We start from the raw sequence: 23,126 nt of genomic DNA, 5'->3' as shown, positions 1-23,126 counted from the left end.
AATTGAGCGTAAAGAATTTGAACTTTGAAAATATTGATAAGCCTAATATTCTCTAGTTCAGTTACACATTATTGTACTAAATTAAGAGAAATTGCATTAGACATATTACCACCTTTAAAGTTCGTAATTTAAAAACATCATCGTAATGAGAGAGCCAGTATCATCAGTAGTCTCTTCAAAGGTTTCTTTGCTTGTGACAAAACTATAAGCATGTAATTAATTGTGGATGATAACGGGGATTTTTAGCCTGAGTCTATAGGCGTTTAGTTTACGAGTAAAAAAACTCCCAAGTTTTTTACGGGGCTTGCAAGATAATTGTTATGACTCTTCTTCTCTAATAACCCAAAAGTAACACGTAACAAGTTTAGTATACAGTATTCATACGGTATGACAGCTATAACAATATAGTAAAGCACAAGTATTGTAGTATGTTGTATACTATGTGAATACGTCTCTCTTTTAAGAGTACTCAAGATTGCAAAATACTTATACGACGAATCGGTAGAGGTTCAAACCTTATAGACATAACTAAATTATTTGGATGCTTCATACATTACATAAGATTTTTCTTTTCAATACAGTAGTAGATTGACGATTAAAGACTTATAAGCGTTATTTATAGATTACAATTTACATTTAATATTACCAACAATACAAATTGAAATTAGATCCATCTATGTGAGTTTAGAAAAAAAAAAACTATATCGTTCACTTGATTTGTAATCTGTGCGGAGTCAAGTCGCCCTGAGGATGGTGCTCTATTATATATCGAGACCGAAACGTCGGAGAGTAAAAGTAGTTATTTGTTGAATTTTTCACGGTCGTTAGCAGAAGACCACGATAAAAAGAACTATAGTTTATTTGAGTTCGTATTGAACAACAAAATCCCAACGAATCAGACTTCTCACATATAAAAACCGAGGCGGGAACAAGTTTCGATTTACTCCGCTGGGTAGCGCATTCGGCGGCGTCGTGACAGTAGGCAGTTGCCCTTTGCCCATTGAGCATACAACATCCAACAGGCTTAAACCACTCTCGTGGAAAACAAATTGCAAACATCCCGGCCGAAATATACCACAACACCTTTAGTAACCCTGGTAAATAAAGTTGAGCCCTCCTCCCGTTGTAAGATTCAGACACTAATCTCACATTTGATGCTCGGTGACGCACTCCAGACGGGCGGCCGCTGTAGGCTCGTGTCGCCGAATCAATAAAATGGCGGCCGGAGTGCGCGGGCGCGTCACAATCGAACTGCCCGGGCCGCCTTACTGAGCGTGAGGTGTGTACTACATTCTGTACACTATGGAACGTCTAATCCTTCTTTTATAATCACGCGAACCCGATGTGACTTTGTGGGTGCTTCGTGAGTGTGCCTTCTTCTGGAGTTTCTACTTCCGCGGGTATATGATATGAGTGAGTTCTAACATGTCTACCTCGCTAGTCTTACTCGTCGTGCTCCTGGTGGGTCGACTGCCGGTCTCCTACCAACAGGACGAGGACATCCCCCATAATGAGTAAGTAGGATGAGTTATAGAGGGAAGTCTAGAAGGAGGGTGAGGCCATAATGCTAAGAGGCCCGACGAACCTGCCTGGATACGAGTTTCTTGAATGTTATAAAGTCTCCCTGTATAAACTCAACCATTAAATAATTTATTTTATCTAGAGTTCGGATGAAACCTTACAACAAACTATTCGAATATGTACGTCTGTACAGCCTTTTCGACTGGAAATAAAGGTCGTATACACGAAGAAAAGGATTACGAAAATTGCCTACTGGCATTCTTACTTTAAGAGCGGTACGTGTAGGCCTAACTAAAATTTAACCACGGTACATTTATATTCTTGGTATTTTTTAATAGAAGAAGAATATAAGATAATAAAGAAATATGTTTAAAAAGATAAATTTACGATTTTGAACCACGAAAATTTTAGTCGGCCTAAACTTTTATTTTTTCTCGACTTTCTCACCTCTCCTTATTATCTGCTTTCATGGTACATTGTGATCATAATCCACTCAATTTTCTTCAAAAGTAAATTCAAGCTTCAAGTCTAAAACATGTATTTTTGTAAAAATACTTGTATTTTCTAAACGACATGATATTCATCCTAAAGTGTGTGTATTCCGTTTGACATCACATTAAAAGAATCTTCAACACACTCAAAAACATTCGATGAAAATTGCTCTAGTAAATTTTATAATAAAATCATGATACTGTATCCCTCAATATACTGTTTTCTTACGAAAATGTTTGATTAAGTTAACAGTTTTTAAAATAACATGTATGTAATTTATACAAAATTTGACACACGTTGTTGATATTGAAATTAATCACTGACATCTTTACCATATCTGTGATTATATGTCACCACACATGGCGTGCTTAAAACAGTAATCTTTACAGGCTAAGCGAAATAATGAACTATAAAACAAGTTTGTAAGTATTGTAATAATGTAATAGTGTTGTAACTTTTGTTGTAACTGTCTTTTATAAAAATGTACGCACTTTCCAACACAAGTAATGATTCTTAATCAAAAGTATTGTACTGAATGAGAATCATTTTTGTTACCTACTCTACTACATTTATTTTACATTTGGACTTTCTACAATTTAAAGCACACTTTACTACACCACAGCTAGTTCAGTCACTCTAACAACGTTGAACATCTTGGAAGGAGCTGCGAAGTTTTCAGAGGTGATAAAATGCAGCTGTGATCGTAACAATTAAGACATCATCTTTGTAACTAACCTCACCTGGGATACGATTATAAGATCATAAACTCTCTTCATTTAGTCTCAAACTGTAACTGGAAATGTAACGATGTCATTCAAAGGTTTACGATTGAGAAATGTCTATATTTTTGGTGAATACACCTTAATGGCGGAGTCATAATCCTCTGGAATATTACCCCACCCAGGGTATTGATGTCACGATTATGTCTCATTTTCCCAACCCAATAGGCGGATCCGAGTCTGAGTTGTACACCTTGTCAGTGTCTTCCTTTAAGGGTCGGAATCAAAAACCCCCGGACTTTATACCCTCCCCTATTACTCACACCTCTACCGATCAGCTGTTTTTTTCTAAATTATTTGTATATTTGAACTCTGCAAAATAATTTGTATAGAATCTGCGAAATTTTATATTTTAAGGGTCAAAAATGGGATAACCAATTTGTACCCAAGACCCAGTTCCCATAGTACGATCATGCTGGTTCACAATCTACTTAGAATAAACGTAGACTTACACGCTTATGCTGAACTTCATCACATCAGATAGTTTTTACTCGAATTATAAAAGTGGCGCTGGTTCTAGGTCTTACCATGAGACCTACTGTGATAGCTTATTCCATGTAAAAATTCGCTAAATCCAGAATTTTGACTGTTGCTTAGAAAAAATCAACGACATGGATAAAAAACTCATACAGCATTCGCCCACACAGCTGGTAGAAGTTTTGGACATTTTGGGGCGTGTATTTGCAAACAATTAAATCGTCAGTCCACAATAATCGGTCATCAACATCTGTTCCCCACGAATGCAGACAAACATTGTGAATTGAGGTCAATGAACCTTTCTGTGTATAACAAATTGACTTTTATGTTGTTTTTGTATTTGACCAAATATATAGCAAAGAACACTTGACTGCCATGATATTTAATATAGTATTCATACATCAAATATGTTACATTCAATTGCAATTTGTAATACAAACATTTTAACCAAACGGAAAATAGCAAACAAAACAAAGCTATTCAAATTTATCACCTCAACACTTGCGTTTTGTATTGGGGCATCTCTAATTATATATAAAAATTACCAACAATTTTAAAACCAACTTGATTTCTGCAACTAAATTCAACACTAAGCATAATTGATGTTTTTAAAATGTTAAGCTAATTTATTGTCACTGATGACAAGTGTAGCCTAATCTAAATACATATATATTTATTATTTATCGAAAATAACATAAAATATGCTCATGTTGTCACGTCACTATATTTTTATTCCACCACAACAATTTATGGTCAGATTTAATTTAAAGATTTTATTATCAAACCTTTGTACCTTTTAGCCTTTGCATCAAACCTTTGGCTTTTAGTATCGAGTTTGATAAAACCAAGAAAATTCCCTTCAGCAGAATGTTTTTACTTTTTTTGTATTCTATGTGTATCTACAGCTTATTGTTAGAACCACCGAATCTGAACACGGTTTTACTAAGCCAAAAGCCATCAGTGATAAGCGGGGATTGAACTTAGTTCCCCAAAATATCGTGCTCTGATTACAACAGCAGCTGCTATCCCAGACACAAAATATAACAGAAAATATCCTAAGAGGACTTAACAAAACGAACCTAAATGGAAATTGACCTATTTATATTTTTAAATCAGACAAAAGGTTCTCCCATCTAAACATGACCTTGTCACAAACAGTGGCATAGTAGTGCCTAAATTACTTTCCTGAAGAGTTATCCAACAGAAGAGTCTTCTGGTAATTTTGAGAGTTTTGTAGTGGCGCACCTCTAACAACGCCCTTGATGGTACTACACTAGTGGCAGTGTGAATATACAATTAGGTCTTACCTTTAAACTTCCTCTGAGTCCCCCGACATGTTTTACGAATATCTGTAGAAACTAAAAAGTGTTTAAGTCACTGCTTGACTCACCTTTGTCGGTAACACATAACACGTATTTTGCGAACTTAAGGGTTATTTGTGGGAATATGGGTGATAGACTTTCACCCAATTAACTTTTAAATCTTCTTTCCTACATAACCTAAGGCTACTGACATAAATAAATCAAACCAGACCAAACCAAACTTTCACAACCATGTGTATTTAACAAACATGGTATAATTTAGTATTCACCCACTTGACATTGTCCCAGAATCCTCTGTGTGTGTAGGAGGTGGTGTGTATTACTCTATGGCGTGTAGACTTTACTTTATTGCTCTATGGGCGACGCCCGCCCACACAATGCACCTACGCAGCACTTTGCATATTTTGCAGGTGATTTTATGCTGATGACACAACGAGTCCAGCGCTAAAATGATCGTTTATGACAATAGCGTAACAATCTGTGACCGGATTTTAAAAAAAAATTCAAATGTCACAGAAAATAAAAATGTAACTTTACAAATATGTTTTTTATCCCGTTTTCTAACTGCTGTGAATGTAATGTATATTTATCGATATCGTATCGAAAGGTGTAATATTTAACAACCCCTGATTTACTAAATATTGCCACATTACCCCTGCTCGACTTCAGTGTCAAAATAACAAGTTTTTATCAGGGTTTGGACAAACCTAACTCTCCTTTAGTAAACATAACCAGAGATTAAAAGTGTTCTGTCTTTAATCAAATCTAGATTCATTGGATTTACATGTTTGAATATAGGTGTATATTCATCGAATTAACATTTTTAATTCTTACAACTCGTGTGTCTTTAGTGGATTTTCTTTGTAAGTTAATTGATTAATTGATTAAATGTTATGATTTTAAAAATATGTGTTTTGGACAGCCAGATTTGTTTACTGCCAAAAACAAAAAGGGCAGTTGTATTTTTTAGGAATTCACTCAGTTTGCCCATTATTTATTGTTCCTACATGCTAATTTACTTTATTTACAGAACTCATAGTGAAAATAAGAAACAGCATTATTATTGTACTCGTAATCAGGACTAATGTTAATTTTGACTATTTATCCATCATAGTTTATATTAGTAGAACCATACAGAGAATTAAACCACCGAAACATTCTCCTTACAGTTGTTTCATCATGGGATCAGCTGAAGGAAATTTCAATGTTAGGGTGTTTTGTGGTTTTCTTCATTTTGTTAACTAATTTTCAAACCACTTCCACCAAAAAAATTATGTATTTATGCATCATTGTTCTGTTGTAAAGCCAAAGATTAGCAAATATCATAAAAATATACGCTAAAATAATAGAAAATACATTTAACCAAAACTTACCAACAAAAATGCTATAAACGTTATAAAAGCATGAAGTTCTATTTGTAATATTCTACAAAGAAGTCAGTCTTAGAATATTGTATGTGTTAAATGATAATAAATTAAAACCAAATTAACATCCTAAATAAACCAGCCAAACCTCGATCAAACCTATAAAAATTAATTTCCATCAACCCCTTTTGATTGTTGAAACAGAAAGTCACACCTTGCAGAACTGCTCAACTGAAAACGAGTATTTCACATCAAAGCCAACGTTACTACAGCTTCTGTGTACCGGGTACGTGTTGAAGTGTCTTCATTTGGAACAATCGAAAACTGACGTAAGCCCTTGTGATGTTGCGTACACATGAATGAACCCCCCTCCCTTACACCCACATTGTAACTGATACCCCCTTCCACTCCTAAGGCTATCAAACTACATTCTCTTTTATTAATGAACGTTCGATATCCATAGTCATATCATTGTGGATATTGCGGGGAGGCTTTTGGTCTTACGGAGGAATCTGAAGGCTACTTTGAACTTCTCTTGAAGATTTAGCTGAAGAAGATTTTAATTTCAAACCTTTGTTGGAGGTAACCACTCTAAGGTCACCAGTTGGAAACTTATTTTTTTCAAGGGGTTGGTACACAAATATTTTTGGGGGGTTTCTAGAGTAAGTTCCATTGTATACTGTCCGTTGTTTAGTAATATATTCTTAATATATGATATACAAGTGATATTGACTTTTATATCCACCCTAAAATACGACGACTTTAATTAAAATGTAGTAACTTATGGTCCTGATAGCTAAACAAAATGATTCAACCCCAATGCTGTAAAAAATACAGTTCAAAAGTTAGTGCAACTTTACTGATTTTTCCTATAAAATAGTATAGGTACTTCCACCACTTACCCAATAAAAGCCAAAATGGTACTAGTCAAATTACTAAAACAATTGATTTGTTTTTCTTTGCCTTCAGTTGCAAATACAAATCGCTTAGATTGCTACTAGAGGGAATCAAATTTTCCTCAACTGAAATAAAATTTTTAACACTATTTGAATGGTCAAAAAAACTATACTTGAAACAAACATAACCATTTCTTGATAATTGAAGTCAATTAAAAGATTATTTTCAGATTAAGGACTTTAGCAAGTCTATCTTGCTCAAACTCCACTAACTCCATGTAAATCTCTTTATTATTGAAATGAAATAATTGTATTCTCCAACTAAGCTCATGAAACTGAGCACATACATAGACCTTTAGTTGTGTTTTACTTGTGTTGGATAGTCTATGGCACATACCTGTTAAATTTACTCCATAGATAATAGAGTTATAAAAAATGTATGGCCAAATTTACTGTGAGTGAAAGTGTAAATTCTAAAAATACTTACACACTCCACATTACACCTCGGGGCTCCGATTCATCATGCATTTGACAGACATCGAACCTCCGCTTTTATGATAAAACACCCTCCAAACCCTTCACCGTGTATTTCTACCCCTCTTATAAGTGAACCTCGAAATATCGACATTAAAACTGTAACTTTCCGTGCCGTTAGAAAACACGGAGTAAATACTAAATATAGCTTAAATATGGTGATTTCATAGTAACATTGAGGATTACCGTGTATCAAGAATAGCGTAATAATTTTAATAAATATTACTAGGTATTAGTAGAATATTTTATCGTACTTAATTTGGTGCAGAAATGGACCAATTTTGTGTGTGTCTCACATAGATGAACTCAAAGCGTTATGTAGTTTATGGGTCAGGGTAATATCACTTAGCCAAAGCCATTAAACAGCTGATTAGCAAAGGAGCGAAGTCGCGGGTTCAAATCCCGCCAAACACTAATGGGTCATGTGATGGCACGACTGTCTAGGCCTACTCCCAAGTAATAAGTAAACTGACCCTTCATAGAGCTTAGTGTGGACGTGAAGGAAAAAATGGTGATGAGTGGGATTCGGATCAAGAACCTCCAAGATAAATGTACGCGCTCCACGCACTAGTAAAAGCCCCTAGTTTGTAACGTTATATGATCCAAGAAAGACTTATAATAAGTATTTCAGGACATCTAAGATGGACAGTAAATAACCTTTTAAAATCATTAACAATTTCTAAGGATGTTTACATTACTTTGGAAATGTGTTTTTTATTATCATGTTGAGTGGTGATGACGGGAATCCACGCCATTGCTTAGCATTGAAAAAATGCATCTTTTATGTTTAAACATATCGACCACTAATAATGCTAAACAGTGTTCACTTTGCAAAAGGCTGGAATTATCTATACAAGTTTACACTATAAAAGATTATTATGAAATTCATTATGTAAAGTCAACTTACAAAAATATAGTTGAAAAAAAGTGAATTAGACGAAAACATTTTAATCTGTACTTTGTAAAAGTTCGACATAATACAGTAAGTGTGGTTTTCTGAAACGTTTTACACGGTCAAGGAGCGTATAGTCAATGCTAATATAGAAAAGCGTCTTCTTAAATAGAATGCAATATAGACGCTGCATTTAGATTGCATGGAGATTAAATGAAGGGGCGAAACAATTATCGGAACCAGATGAGATTTGTCTCTATATTTAACAAAAACTCTGAGTATTTAACTATAAAAATACCTTTAAGAGAATCGTGATGAAATGGGGAAAATATTTTTTTGACCAATCTACCGTTATCAAATGAATTTGTTGATGTCAAGTAATCAAAAATTAATATAGCTACGTTTAAAACAGAAATGTTTAATGTACTTAAACTGCAGTCAATGAATTCTACACTAAGCTATTAATATTTTACCAAAAACACACTTTTTTAACCTCCCTAAGCATAGGTACTCATATCGTAGATTTTATCGGAAATAAAATTAGGTAAATCGAAATTCGCTTAGACTACAAGTTTGCTGTTGGGAGGGTATTTATGATAAATGATATGTAAACATCCATATTTTAATAATTAAAGACACTTAGCCAATCAACAAGATATTCACGATTGACCTGAAATCACCGTGATTTCGTGATTTCTGCAGTACTTCCCTAAGGAATATTTTACTCGATCAAAGCCACTGTGCCGATTTCCCGTCGCGTGCCCCATGAAATATTTAGTACTCCGCTTAGGCGTCTTCGCTGCTCTTTAAATATTAAATGCCGTTTTCTTAGTCACTGTAAATGCCACTTTGTCAGCATTACTTCCATAAAGAGTGTCTTAACGCAGTTCTCTGTCATGCCGCAATCTTGGCTGGTGTCTTTAATGTAAAATCTTGGTTGAACAATCTTCTAAACGAATATTAGTTGACTTGCATTTTTAAGGTAACCTTTTGCTGTTAAATTTTTGATAGTATGGGCAATTATGTTTAAATTACAAAAACGTGAATTTTCAAACTAATTGTCACACGTAACTCAGTTTTTTTTATGCAATTCGTCGAGATGCCTTTTAGATTTCTGATCAACAGGAATCATCAGAATATTTGAATTAACATTTTTACCCTTATTAGAACACAAATCCTTAGTGATTAAGGAAAACATTTCTTGAGTTCCCAAAGATTCCACTACAGGAATTGTTATGTCCACGGTACACAAATTACAAAACTGTCTTTTAAATTACGAAAATAATGTATAAACCTATGAAAACCACCAGAGCATATAAATATTGTTCATAATTGTGTGAATAATTTCAAAGAAAGCTACCAAAATTTTAAATAGATGTAACCCTACTATATAACTATAGTGTTATGGCTTTCATTAATTTTCTTACCAATTCCCATTTGATTTCAAAGTACCAATTCCCATTTTATTTCAAAGGAATTAGCAACAAACCACATAAAGATTAAGATATTATTTTATAGCTGTTAGTTATATGTTCAAGCTGTTCATTTTTACTTCACCCCCCCCCCCCCATACATAGTTAGTATATGAAGAAAGTATCATTTCGTAGTTTATAAATAGTTTTATTACAGTTTTTGAAAATTTTATATGTAACAGTTTAGATTAAAATTTTATATATTGTGTTCATTTTATTAAATCTGAATTTTACAACCTCAAGTGCTGTAAAAATTACGATTCCGATGTCGTTGAATTTTTTGTGCTTTTAGCCATGAAATACCATTGTTATTTCCACCATTTTACCATCCATTAGGGGTTTTGACAAGCTAATGAGAGAAATTGTGCGTAAGTTTTGTGATACTGTTTTTTTTTTTTTTTACAACAGACATATTGTGTTCCAGGGTCTCTGAATTATATTTCGTCCCAATAAGTGCATGTTGAATTGATATACTTTACATGTTTCTGTATATTAAGCAATATCGATTTTATCTAGCATTTAATAATTAAAATTGATATTTTCTATTTAGGAAAGGAGAGTGGAGGGAAAATTTTTGTAATATTTATCGCAACTGAGGCCCTTCTATACTAATCCTCTCGTCCAGAGGACTTCCACCTCCCTCTCCCTCTCTACACCCTTCACTTTAGACAATCCTGTTCACTCTCGTAATAAATTGGTTCAACCACTTCGTCCTTTTCAACTACAAACACTTAACTCATCCTTACAAGAAGTGTTTTTAACTTTATACACGCTATTATAATATAAATTAGATACTTCAAACGACATTAATGCATAGGATACATTAGGTTACATATATGTTTCCATTCCTTTAGATTTTAGCCGGAATTGTTTTGACATTAGTTCAGGATGTAGAGGGGGTCGTAACATCACTTGGATACAAATCCATTTGTCATTGGTGGGATTTGAACGGGATCATCTCATAACTCCAAGATTTCATAACTCCAAGTGATCATAACTCCAAAGTTTCATAAGTCCAAGAGATCATAACTCCAAATTATATTTAATCCAAAGTTTCAAAACTACAAGTACCCGAAAAGGGATAATTTCATTACTCCAAGAAAAATATAAGTGCAAGTGATCATTACTCCAAAGTTTCATAAGTCCAAGATATCATAACTCCAAAGTTTCATAAGTCCAAGTAAAAATTAAAGCAGAGTGTCATAACTCCAAAAGTTGAGTCGAGTCTCATATCTCCAAGTGGAATGTGTAGTACAGTCAGCGCCACAAGTTCCTGCGCTGTCCGCTCCGCTGTAATACTGTCAGCAGCCTTTGCCGCATCATTGTATCCATATACCTACCGTCGCCTGTCAAACGATTATGTAATTTTGTTATATACTTACAGATTAATTAATTGATATACTTCTTACTTCTATGCTAAAGGTACTTTAACCTTTAACTACTCGCGCGGGTTTTACTAACGTATGTACTCGCGTGGGGTGTTTTTGACACCCCGTTATTACATATTTGTTATAATTAATTGTATTAACACTAATAATTGGTAAATAACATTTTTTGTTGTTATTTAAGTTTATTAAAACGTTTTTATTAGCTCGCTTTCTTGTCCGGTACAAATTTTGCAATCAATTTTATACTAACTTCCCGATGAGCTAGAGACTTGAAACTTGAAACATAGCCTACAAATGGAAGACAATGCAATATAATATCATTTAATTTTCATATTTCACTTGGGCTACGCCCCATGGGCTTGTTTTTATTTTACTGTATACTGTTTCCAATATGAAAGAGTTATTTATTTTAAGTTATACAATGTAAATAATATATTTCTTTTACCAACTGCAGTTTGTGTGTGTATTTGGTCAAGTTTTGCATATAAACCATTTGTTGTATTAAAAAATATGTATTTTGTCATTGAACTGTTTGATATTGAATAACTAGCATATGTACTACCCGGAAAATATATAATTTTTAAAAGATTATAATATGTCTGTGAATGGTAAAGGTATTATTTTTCCCTAAAATGTACTACTAAAAAAACAGTTTTTAGGGGGGGGGGGGATCGTAATACACACAAGTTTTGTGCAAACAAATTTATTTATATGTCAAAAACACTTGTTTGTTATCGAAATAAATGTAAATAAAAAATGTCCTTTCATTACTTTTAGAGTCTTTCGAAAAAAGAACAACATTACCTTATACAGGAACTTGTACTTTTTAAGAAACGTTAACACTCACGTGGGGAGTTGAAAACACCCTATACTTTGTAATACACATGTATTACCAAGTGAACACTAGAGATCGCACGGGGACTTTGGATGAGAAACGTTCCTGTGTTTCACAGTTTTAACTTTACATTTCAGGTAATTTACACTAAGTGTACAATGCAGTTGTCTGCTTGCAACATTGAGCAGATAGCAGACATAATAATCAAATAATTTCTAAAGTCAATGTTACATATGTTTCTCGTAAATGAAATGTATACTTGCAGTATCCAATCTCATTAGTATATATTTTGTTTCAAATGAATGCAATGTCTAATTTCGTTATTCAAAGTCAATTACAAGTCTGGTTCAATTAAATGTATTGTCTACCTCAAAGTATATATGTGTCATGTGGTTCTCATAAATTAAATGTCTATTTGCAGTAGCAGTATCCTAAATCAATAGTACGCCAGCTTCACAAAAATGAGAAATTTACTTGCAGTATCCAATGTCAATGGTCCATTTGGTTCACATAAATAAGATGCCTATTTGCAGCATTCAAAGTCAATGATACGTCGGGTTCACTTAAACGAATTGTTTACTTGAAGTATACAAACTCAATGGTACATATCGTTCACATAAATAAATTGTCTACTTGCAGGATCCAAAGAAATGGTTAATTTGATTCCCATAAACGGAGTGCCGATTCGCAGTATATTAAGTAAATGTTACGTCTGGTTCACGTCAATGGAATGTCTACTTGCAGCATCTAAACTCAGTGGTATCTTCGGTTCATATTAATGGAAGTCCTAATTATTGCAGTACCTATTCAAAGTCTGCATTATTTAATTGTAAGTCTAGTTCACTGAAATGGAAAGCCTACTTGGAATTGCAAGTTAAATGGAAATATAACTCAATGGTAGGCTTATATTTGGTTAAAATGTAATGGATATTTTAGATTATTTAAAGTCTAAGGTGTTTCAGCCTTATTCTGGTGACCATAATTATTGGTTGTTTTCATTTTGTAGTAAATTATGCTCAATGATATTAATCTTATTGTTCTTCCCTTTTTCTGAGTCCTATACGGTAATGTACTTTTTAAACGATTCTTTGACTAACATATGTGGCAACTCTTGTTTATCTTTTTAGTGTTATCTCGCAAATAAAGTCATAGCAACCAATGAACCCATAAGGCCCATGTTAAATAAAAAAATAAAAAAAATTCACGTAGGGAAAAGCCCTGTGGTCCAATTTGTACCATTTAAGATTTATACATTACCATGGTTGGTTACTATGATCGTGCTAAATTTCGTGTAGATCGCTTCAGCCGTTCAGGAGGTATTTGTAAAACAAAAAGAGGAGAGTAGTATAAGAGCTTCGCTTTGCGCCGTTCAATTACTAATGGTTGTTAATCCTCTATATATCGAAAACGGCTAATACGATTTCCTTCTAATTTGATAAATAATTTATATCTGGCCTAAAAACGTGTTTACTGCAGTTAAAACTGCTAGCAAAAAACTAACTACGCAACAAAATTGAATTGAAAGTCTATAATTTTTAACATTGGCCTCATTGGTTTCCAAGTAACCATGACCATAGACTAATAGAACTATTTTAAGTTGTAGTGTGTTGTTATGTCCACCAAGGTTTTACGAGCAAATTAACGAATGCAGTGCAAAGGGGAAAACACCAGTTGTTACTATTGAGCAAAGATTACACTGAAGATTACTCAATGTAGGGGTTCAATGGAAATAAACTAATACCACTACCCTGTCATGGCTTGGTTCCCAGGTACTACTACATAAAACCAGGGATACCGTCACCTCTAATTGAGACTTTTAACGAAATTCCCATAATAAGGAATAATCTATTACCGTAGATCTCATGGTAAGACCTAAACCCGGAACCGATTTTTATCTTCATTTTAAGAGCCCCAGAGGACAATACACACTTCGTTCAAACTCATATGCTGTACTGTATATAATATATGTGTGTGTAAATTTGGAATAAAGGTTAAATTTGAAATATGTAGATCTTGATGAGTTTAAGTTATAATTGGGCCTATTAGGCTATGCTGATTCAAAATGTCCAATGACGATTCGTCCTTAGTTAGTGATTTAAACGAGATGGATGATGGTTACCAATTTGGAGTCTCTGTCTTCACCTTTGTACCACATGCAATAAATAAAATAGGGGTTGGTTAAAATTTGGTACTTTTCAAGGCAGTTCAGAAGACGGGGCACGGAAGCCACGTCATGTTGGTAACATTGACAATTCGAAGTAAGCGGCAGGCAGGTTGCCAGTATGGATACTAAAAAAGTCCCACACGCCCCTGCTCGCCCCTCTACGCAACTCTCCATCAATTCCAGAACATGAAAGGATCCATAATGTCATATGGGTTCAAGTTATGACCAAATGTTACAGGACCACTTTTGTTAGCTGTATTGTTCTACACCTTTTAATTTTCTAACTCTTCTCTAGAGTCATTATTAAAAGAATTAATAAATACTAGTGTACATGTTGCTCGAATTCGAGCAATTGCAAATATTACAGAAGATATTTCAAAACGAATAACAGTCATATTTACAACGAATTTAAAAGAGTCAACTCAAAGATTACCGGTGTGTAACTCAGACTATGTTTATCTTCGTTATTGATAAACCTAAAGCATTCGGGCCGGTTTTCTCCTTCTCAAAATGCCTCGCTGTACAGGCAACACAGGTCATTTATAGAGGGCCAATTATTGAGAACGAAAAGTCGTTTTGGGGTAGTGTTAGGGGGCATTTGTAACCTAATAGTTGAGATTGTCCAGGGTCAGGTGCTGACTGTGATGAGTTAAGCCTAATACTCGCCACTGTTCTGTGAGCTGCGGTCGTTATCACGATTACGCCTCCTGTCTATATGTGTTGTTGTCGTCACGTCGGAGGCATATAAAAGAAAAATAAAACAACAAATAAACAAATGATAGCTACACAAAACAACGATAAATGTTACAATCGTACTAACACGATCCGTCATAGCTACACAAAACAACGATAAATAAATACACAAATTTAAGATACTGTACAACCATACTAACAAAATCCGTCTTGGAGGTTATGTTTACACAAACTCAAATAGTAAATAAATGTACTCGATGGGTTTCATTGAATTGAAAAATAAATAACAGCAATTAAATTAAACAGCTGACCAAAATGTAAACAATTATGTTCTTCATAAGGATAACATGGGAACTTTCAAAGCCACTGGGGCAGAGCCCAAGGGACTTTTTCAAAAATGTAAGGCCAGTTTGCAAATCTACGCCACACGTTCTTTCCAATGAGATGTCAATGGATAAAATCGGTTAAGAAATGGCGCAGGAGTTCAACCGACAAAGTTTCATGTAGCGTATTAATTATATAGATTTTCGTAATGAGCGACATTTCCTACCTGTAGGCTAAACGAAACGTGATACGTATATCTATATAATTAATACGTGAACACGAAGTTTGTTGGTTGAACTCCTCCGTCATTTCTTAACCGATTTTATCCATTGACGTATCATTGGAAAGAGCGTGTCGCGTAGATTTGCAAACTGGCCTTGAACTGGATTTGAAAAAGTCCCTTGGGCTCTACCCCAGTGGCTTTGAAGGTTCCCATGTTATCCTTATGAAGATCATAATTGTTTAAATTTTGATCAGCTGTATAATTTAATTGCTGTCAATATTTAAACTGCATTTCAAAGAAAAGCGTCCTACAAAAATTAAATCTTTGAAAAATAAATCATTGAAAGAACCCATTTGCAAATTATTGAAACATTAAAAGTCATAGAACGCCCCCTAGTAGAAGAAATAGAGATAATATTTTTTTAAAGAATTAACTATCGTCATTAGCCTGTATAATGAAGAACACCTACAAGATTCAGATTCCTACAAACTATGAACGAGGATGTTAGCCGAAGTGCTACAAATTTTATTAGGAAACATGGACTTAACTTTGTAATCATTGCAGAGGAAAGCCCTCTAAAGCCAAATAAATCTGGTACGTCAATGACATTAACCTATGTTTTCATAAAAGTCAAGCAATTTTAATAATAGCATATGAAAATATCCAAGAGCCCCTTACCAACATTTTACTGAAGGCTTTTAATTATTATTCATATGCTAAGGGAAACAAAAATCATCTGAACAACAGAAGGTCTTTAACTTTGCATTTCTCAGGTAAATATAATTAACGTTATTGCAACTAAACAAAAAATACACCAATTGAACAAATAAAATTGTGACAGACAATTTGATGAAAAATAAGTACGACAACGAATTTAACACAAACAAAAAACTAACATTTGGATTATGAGTTAAAATTCTGGTGACGCAATAACAACGATAAATATACAGAAAATCAAAACAAATTGAAGACTGGTACACAATCATCACATGTTTGATTTTCAGCGTGGGATGAATATAGATAAGTTCATATTTTATTTGGATTGTGGTCGAGTTTTGACCACTGGACGACATCAATTCTTATATTTAAGTACTTAACTCATTAAGGTACTTCAATAATACCTAAATGATAAATACCTTCTATTTAACTCAAATAAAACAATCTGGTATTAGGTATAGATGTATTTACTCAAAAACCTATTTCTATGATAATTTAGCCACGAAATCCAAATGTTTAGACCTATCTATAGGTATGTATTATATCCGCTTGTTTGGATCATACAAGTCTAGATAGTATTTTTAAAATTTTAAATATGGTATTTTTTTATTAAACCCATTATGCACTACAGACATTTTGCGTACAATTTACTTTGCTAACATACACTCTCATATTTGTTACGGAATAAAGATTTATGAGGGAACAAGTAATTGTAACTATAATCAAATTTTATATTTACAAATGAATGCTACAAGATGAAACCTTAACCTGGATTAATACTGTTTAAATTTTTTCCGAAAGTAGGAGATGAAAAATAGTGGAAAAAAAGGCACTACGACTTATTTGCGTTGTGCACCACGAATATTATGTAGAAAAAATTTCGAAATTTCGTACATACAGCTTAAGAAGTTAAGACTAAATATTTTTCATAGTTTAGAAATTTTAAAACGTGAACTAATACTGTATTTCCTTAATATTGTTGTTGGAAGACGGCAATTGCTAAAATACTGTGCGCGTAAACTAATTCATTCACCTCATGGTGGTCATCTACGTCGATTATTGGACAAACTAAAAGTCTTACGAAAAAATGTTTGGAACAAAAATTGAAGAACATCTTATTATCTATACTTTTCTCGCTGAAAGTTTTCACCTGACCAAAAAATAAAAAAAATCCTCGCTCACTTACTTTTTCATGTTTACATTGAACAACCTTTTCATATTTTCCATTATTAAACATTAATCATCTGCACGAACTAAATTGTATTTATATAGTATTAAACATCAGTTTACGCAGAATTTAAATATGTAAATTTCATCCTCTCACTATTTGTATTACAATTTAGACGAACGTGCAAAGCGACAGGGAACGCACCACTTCGAATAATCTCGCCAACATCGGAAACTCTCTTCCAGCATGTGTGTGTGTAATGGGTGCGTGTGTGTGCGTACGTTATCGCTTCCTGCACAGACTGTACCCATTGTCACTTGGAGTTATGAAACTTGGTGTTATGAACCCTTGGAGTAATGAAACTTGGACTTGTGGTCCTTGCAAATCTGTACGTTTGGAGTTATGAAATTTTGTATTTTAATTTACTTGGTTTTATTTTAACTTGGACTTATGAATCTTGGAGTTATGAACGCTTGGAGTTATGAAACTTGGTCTTATGATATTTTGGTTTTAATTTACTTGGACATAATTTTACTTGGAGTTATGAAATGTTGTATTTAAAAGTACTTGGAGTTATGAAAACTTGGAGTTATGAACCTCACCCATTTGAACCTGGGACCTCGGAGACCGAAGTACCGAGATCCAGCGCTCTATTACTAGACCAGCTCGCTCACATGGATATATTCATACATAGATATGTTGTATAAAAAAAGTGCTTTGTATTATTACTCTTATCTAAAGTAAAGCTTTAAATACAATTACTTGTGAATCGGACTAGTTTATTTATTGAGTAAATTTTAATTTGGTGACCTTCTTAGACATTACTAAAGAAGCAATTGCAAAAAAGTAGTGAGTAATTTTTACACGCTTATCGTAAAACTAACCCAGTGTATGTCTGGATTTCAACCTATGTTCAAGGGCCTAGTAGAACAGTTAACTAGGGAAATTCTGAAATTTAATTATTTTGTACATGACATTAGATATATGTTTTGATTTGTTAAAAAGGAACTGGTCTCGAATAACGTTAACCTTTTGTTATATAGTAATAATGATTAAAGAGGTTTCCTGATTTTCGCTTTTAACAATTCGTTTACTGTCTAGTACTTTCCCTCAGGGAGTGAGCTGGTCTAGTGGTAGAGCGCGAGGCTTCGGTGCCCGAGGTCACGGGTTCAAATCCCGACAATCACGGAAGGATAATGCAGCAAATCTCTAGGACTAGCCTGAAGTAATGAGTAAAACCATTCTGGGCAAGATCCTAGCGTCCTAGGACCAGGGTAGGACATATAGGGGAAATAGAATGCATTCTGATTAAAAGGTGACGGTGAACAGAAAAATTCTAAATGAACACTATCCAATACCGAAAATTAAAAAATCATTACTTTCTCTACTGATTTTTGTTCAACAAAAAATCAATAATAATTTTTGTAACTGCTATACAAATAATCCATGTTACAATTTCAAATTGCAAACTTAAGAATTTCTTCAGATCACTATACCTTATAGAGACACAGCTTCATCTATATCCACTATCCAGCCCTCTCTCCACCCCTATCTTTACCCCCCCCCCCTTACCATTTACCCCACCTTAGTATCGTTATCATGACGGATGGTTGGTGGACAGGGTGCGTTCTAGGTGGCATTATCAATAATACCGATAACACCGTCTATACCTCTACCGTTAACGTCTTTACTGTAGCCTTTGAATCAATAGTTATGTTTAGGAAACCTACATTAGATTCTTTGGAAACCTAGGGAAAGGTTTGTGATGATGCACTAACTGTTACTTCGAGTATTACCATATTACCATATTACTAGATTAGATTAATATAATAACATAATGTATCATATGTTAGTTGGAGGTAAACAAGATCAGCCATGTTTATGTTTTAGTATTGAGTTGAATTGTAAATAAACTTCTGAACTTTAAATGTTAGAGCTTCTAATTTTATTTATATTTTCTAAATAAAACATGGTGTCAAGTGTATTTTGAAACCTAGAAGAAATTATAGAAGTATCTGGAGTGTTTAGGTTGCCTGGACCTATGAGTTTAAAATGCTGGTAATACATAAAGAGATCTCCATTTAAATAATCAATAAGTACGATTGAGCTTTCCCCTATATTTTTCCTGGTAAGTGTGTTGTAACTGTTCCTTACAGTAGATTTAAAAACCCAAATTATTATTTTCTGCATTTTTACCCCGTAGCGAGTACGGGCAGGGTAAGTTGTATAAAATAAATATCCGTAACAACATAATACTATACAATATTTCTCGAGCAGTGTCAATTATTCTAAACTTTGTTTAATATTCCCATTTACTCAATGGTCGATTTTAAAACGACACAACCCTATTCATCCACATTAAGGTCCTACCATCTTTTAAACACCCCTTTCTCACCACTCACTTTAATTTTTCGTCGGAATTCACTCTCAAAACCTTTTATGAATGATTTCCCGCAAACATAACAATGGTATACCAAACACTGCCGGAATTTTTAAGCTAAACAAAAACTCCCTAACTACACATACATTTTGTCAGCAAACATTTGATAGGTAATTTATAAAAGATAAGATAGCGATGTTAGTCCTACTATAAAGGGGTGTTATAAAGATATTCTTTATGAAGGGAAACATGCTATAAACGAACTCTAATAAAAGAAAACTGTGTCGTATAGCACAAAGTTTACTGCTAGAAAACTCCATAAATTCATGTTGTTCGTTTGTAGGGTGGCATCTGCTCTTTTGTTTTTATTTTAGTTATATATTCAGAGTTATTAATATAAGTAAATATTGAAAAAAAGAACATGCCAAAGGTCTTTGAATTTAAAATGACCAAATTAAAGTAAAAAAGAAATACAAATTAAATTAAAATTTGTGTGGTGTTTTACTCAAATTAAATTATGCTATCGAACATTGATAAACTTGAAACAAAAACAAATAAAACAAAGTATTTTCTATCAATCTGACCTATTCTATTTATTTTATAGAGCCTTGTTAAATTTTTCACTATCATGAGTTAAAGTTAATATAGGTTTAAGGAGAGATACTAGCCATAATTTCTAAATTGACTATTTATTAAAAAAACTTATCCCTTATAATCATTTTTTTTAAACCAATATTTTGTTCGGATGTAAATTAACTTAGTATTTTTTTTTTTTTTTTTTTTTACTAGGCTATAACTTGTACAATAGGCCTATATATAATAATCTTTAGTCTACAATATACATAAGTTGCATTATGTTTATTGCAAAATAAATAGATTTATGTATATTTTGAAGAAGATACCTTCGCAAGCCGTTGCTAAAACAAGAAATGTTAAATCCCCAAAAAGCGACGAAATGTTTGTTAACAGCGTACTCAGTTATGTTTGAAACTGGTTATATTCAGTAACTGGTGTATTTTTCTCTTTCTTCAAACCAACACTTAGTGTTTTAACATTATTTTTTGTGTGCACATTTTTAAATTACAACGCCATAAAACACCGTACACAAAAGATATATCTCAAGATTGTAGGTACAAGTTTCTGTAATTTTCACGTGTCTACATGCCATCATATCAGCATAAATTGTACCATCTCCCCTTCTACCCTTGGTGAATAACAGAAATCACGATATCAACTGAACGTAATATCTCGTATTTGATGTCTACGATGGATGTTAGGTTTGTTTGGATTGGGTCTGAAGTAGAGTTACGCATGCAAACGTTTGGAAACACGAAAGCTCAACTTAGATTTGATATTTATAATATTTATGAGTGATGCAACATCCGTTTCTAAAGTGACTTTCGTGTTTTGATGTTAGAAACTGCATTTTTGCGCATTTCCTATGTAGCTGTAGGACTTGTGGTAAGACCTAGACCCGGGAACAATTTACGTTTTCGTTTCCATTTTCCCAGAGAACATAAACACCATCAGTTCATGTTCATATATACAGGAGTGTGTCCAATAGCATGATAGCTCGAGTAAAAATGATCCGATTTTCATGCAATTGGGTACAAACGAAAAATTATCATAGTTTGCAGTTCTATTGAGGGACAACATACAAATCCAACATATCCAAGTAAACAAAACCATTCGCATTTTCTTCCGCAAAGAAAAATGGTCCAATGATTCCATCATGCATTACACCGCACCAAACATTTAGTTTCAAGCTGTCCTTTCTTTTTCAATCACGATCCTGGGGGGTTTCACTCCCCCAAATTCTAAAATTGTGACTGTTAACCTTTCCAATTAAACTCGCTCGTCAAACTGCTACAGTATAGGGGATTTGGTTTTGTTAGACCACAAAAAACACTGTTATTTTTCTTGTAAACTCGCCATTTCTGATTTGTTATTGAATTGAATCATAACTGTATTGTTGTCAATCAGCTGTGTTAAGGTGTTACCAATGGCACAGCTGTTCCATTAAGAAAGGATGTCCAATTCAGTATCCAAAACAAAATACAGTATAACGATATTTTAAAGTATGTTTAACCCACGCTGAATCCAATCCAAAGTACTTCGTTATAATTATGGCACAAACCGTATGCAATATATATATGCATATAAGAGAGGTAATATTTGGGTCGTGAATATAGGATCAAGGCATCATCGTGCAGAAACTGGAGGGAAATCGACGATTTAATTACCACGATCTCACCGAGCAAAGGCTAGAGTGAGATGTTCAATCAAATTAAACCACTTGTGCGCTTGACGTATTTATATCAACGCATATGCGCATTGATCAAGGTTTTTAATTAGTTAGATTACCTCTTTATTCTACTTTTTTATAGTTTATTTGTGAAGTTAAAAACAGTATTATGTTAATTGTAGTCCTACCAAACTTTCCTAATAGCCAGTATATATGTCTCATATATATTTTATTTTTCAGAGTGAAAAATTGGGCTCTCAAATTTGGAGTCGACTTATGGGAATTTGGGAGACAATTCACCAAAATGAACGAGATACAACGGGTAAGTTTATTTATAAGGGGTTTATTTTACTAGCTTAGAAGTATAATTTAGTATGATAAAACTACTATCTAGATTTTATAGTATGCTATACAGTTGACAAAATGAACATAAAGTGTAATCTTAAATCTACGTTAAATGTTTTCTATGAAGTCAAAACAGGATTTAAAAGGTCGCTAGCAAGTTGATTTTGAGTTTTTTCGGTTTTCCATCCCTTGAGCATACATTATAAATTATAATATAATATAATTAAACTAGCTTATAAAAGTTGTTAACACTAGCAGAGTATCAGGCCTTCGTACGGGGTTGACTCAAGAGTGTAACTTATTGCAGTTACTGTATACTCGTGCTTTGTGTTTGTAATGGAAAGAGGACGCAGAAGAAAAAAGATTGTTCATTATGTATGAAATAGTTACACATCTACCATTGATTTTAGTAACAAAATTGAATTACAAATCTTAATTTATAAGTGTCTTTCTTGAATTCAAGTTTATGGTCAACATTATTAGGCAACTTATTGATTAAATAGATATCATAGGCATTATTAAAATAACTTAGGCAAGTATCGCTGATACACATTTGATAAAAAATACTGTAACTCATAATTTAATCGTTTAAAGCTTTTTAAAAGCTGACTTAAAAGTTTTATTATTTGATAGCTTAGATTTGAAGCAATCAAAAGGATAAAAGTTAACCTCATGACAAGGGAGAAAGAAAAATAATGCCAAGTAGCTAATGACATATATCCTCCCAATTAACTAAAAAAACTCATCAATGTAAATCAAACATCAACCAACAAAATATGCCATCTGCTGGTTTAGTACCAATATGATTACTGGTGGAATATGATCATACCTTATTTCATTAATTTTTTTTTGAAACCCCGAAGCCTTTAAAAAAAAGATATCTTTAATACTTTTT

General features: G+C 33.4%; 1 protein-coding gene across 4 annotated transcripts in view; it reads left to right on the top strand.

Annotated features, from left to right (window-relative positions):
- Window positions 1-950: 950 nt before the first annotated feature.
- LOC128996288 (voltage-dependent calcium channel subunit alpha-2/delta-3-like) overlaps window positions 951-23,126 on the top strand; it is an 83,557-nt gene continuing 61,381 nt past the window's right edge. For 2 of the 4 annotated variants that reach the window (XM_054421507.1, XM_054421504.1), the window contains exons 1-2: window positions 951-1,514; window positions 22,127-22,208. In XM_054421507.1, coding sequence (XP_054277482.1) covers window positions 1,426-1,514; window positions 22,127-22,208 — 171 coding nt within the window. In that variant the 5' untranslated portion in view covers window positions 951-1,425. The remainder of the gene's footprint in view (window positions 1,515-22,126; window positions 22,209-23,126) is intronic. The other 2 variants (XM_054421505.1, XM_054421506.1) reach the window with 1 other exon arrangement.

This window comes from Macrosteles quadrilineatus, unplaced genomic scaffold (assembly GCF_028750875.1).
Source record: "Macrosteles quadrilineatus isolate MER2022 unplaced genomic scaffold, UCM_ALF_1.0 Scaffold_6__1_contigs__length_79288215, whole genome shotgun sequence".
In the NCBI taxonomy this organism is placed as follows: domain Eukaryota; kingdom Metazoa; phylum Arthropoda; class Insecta; order Hemiptera; family Cicadellidae; genus Macrosteles; species Macrosteles quadrilineatus.
This window is presented reverse-complemented; position numbering and strand designations above follow the sequence as displayed.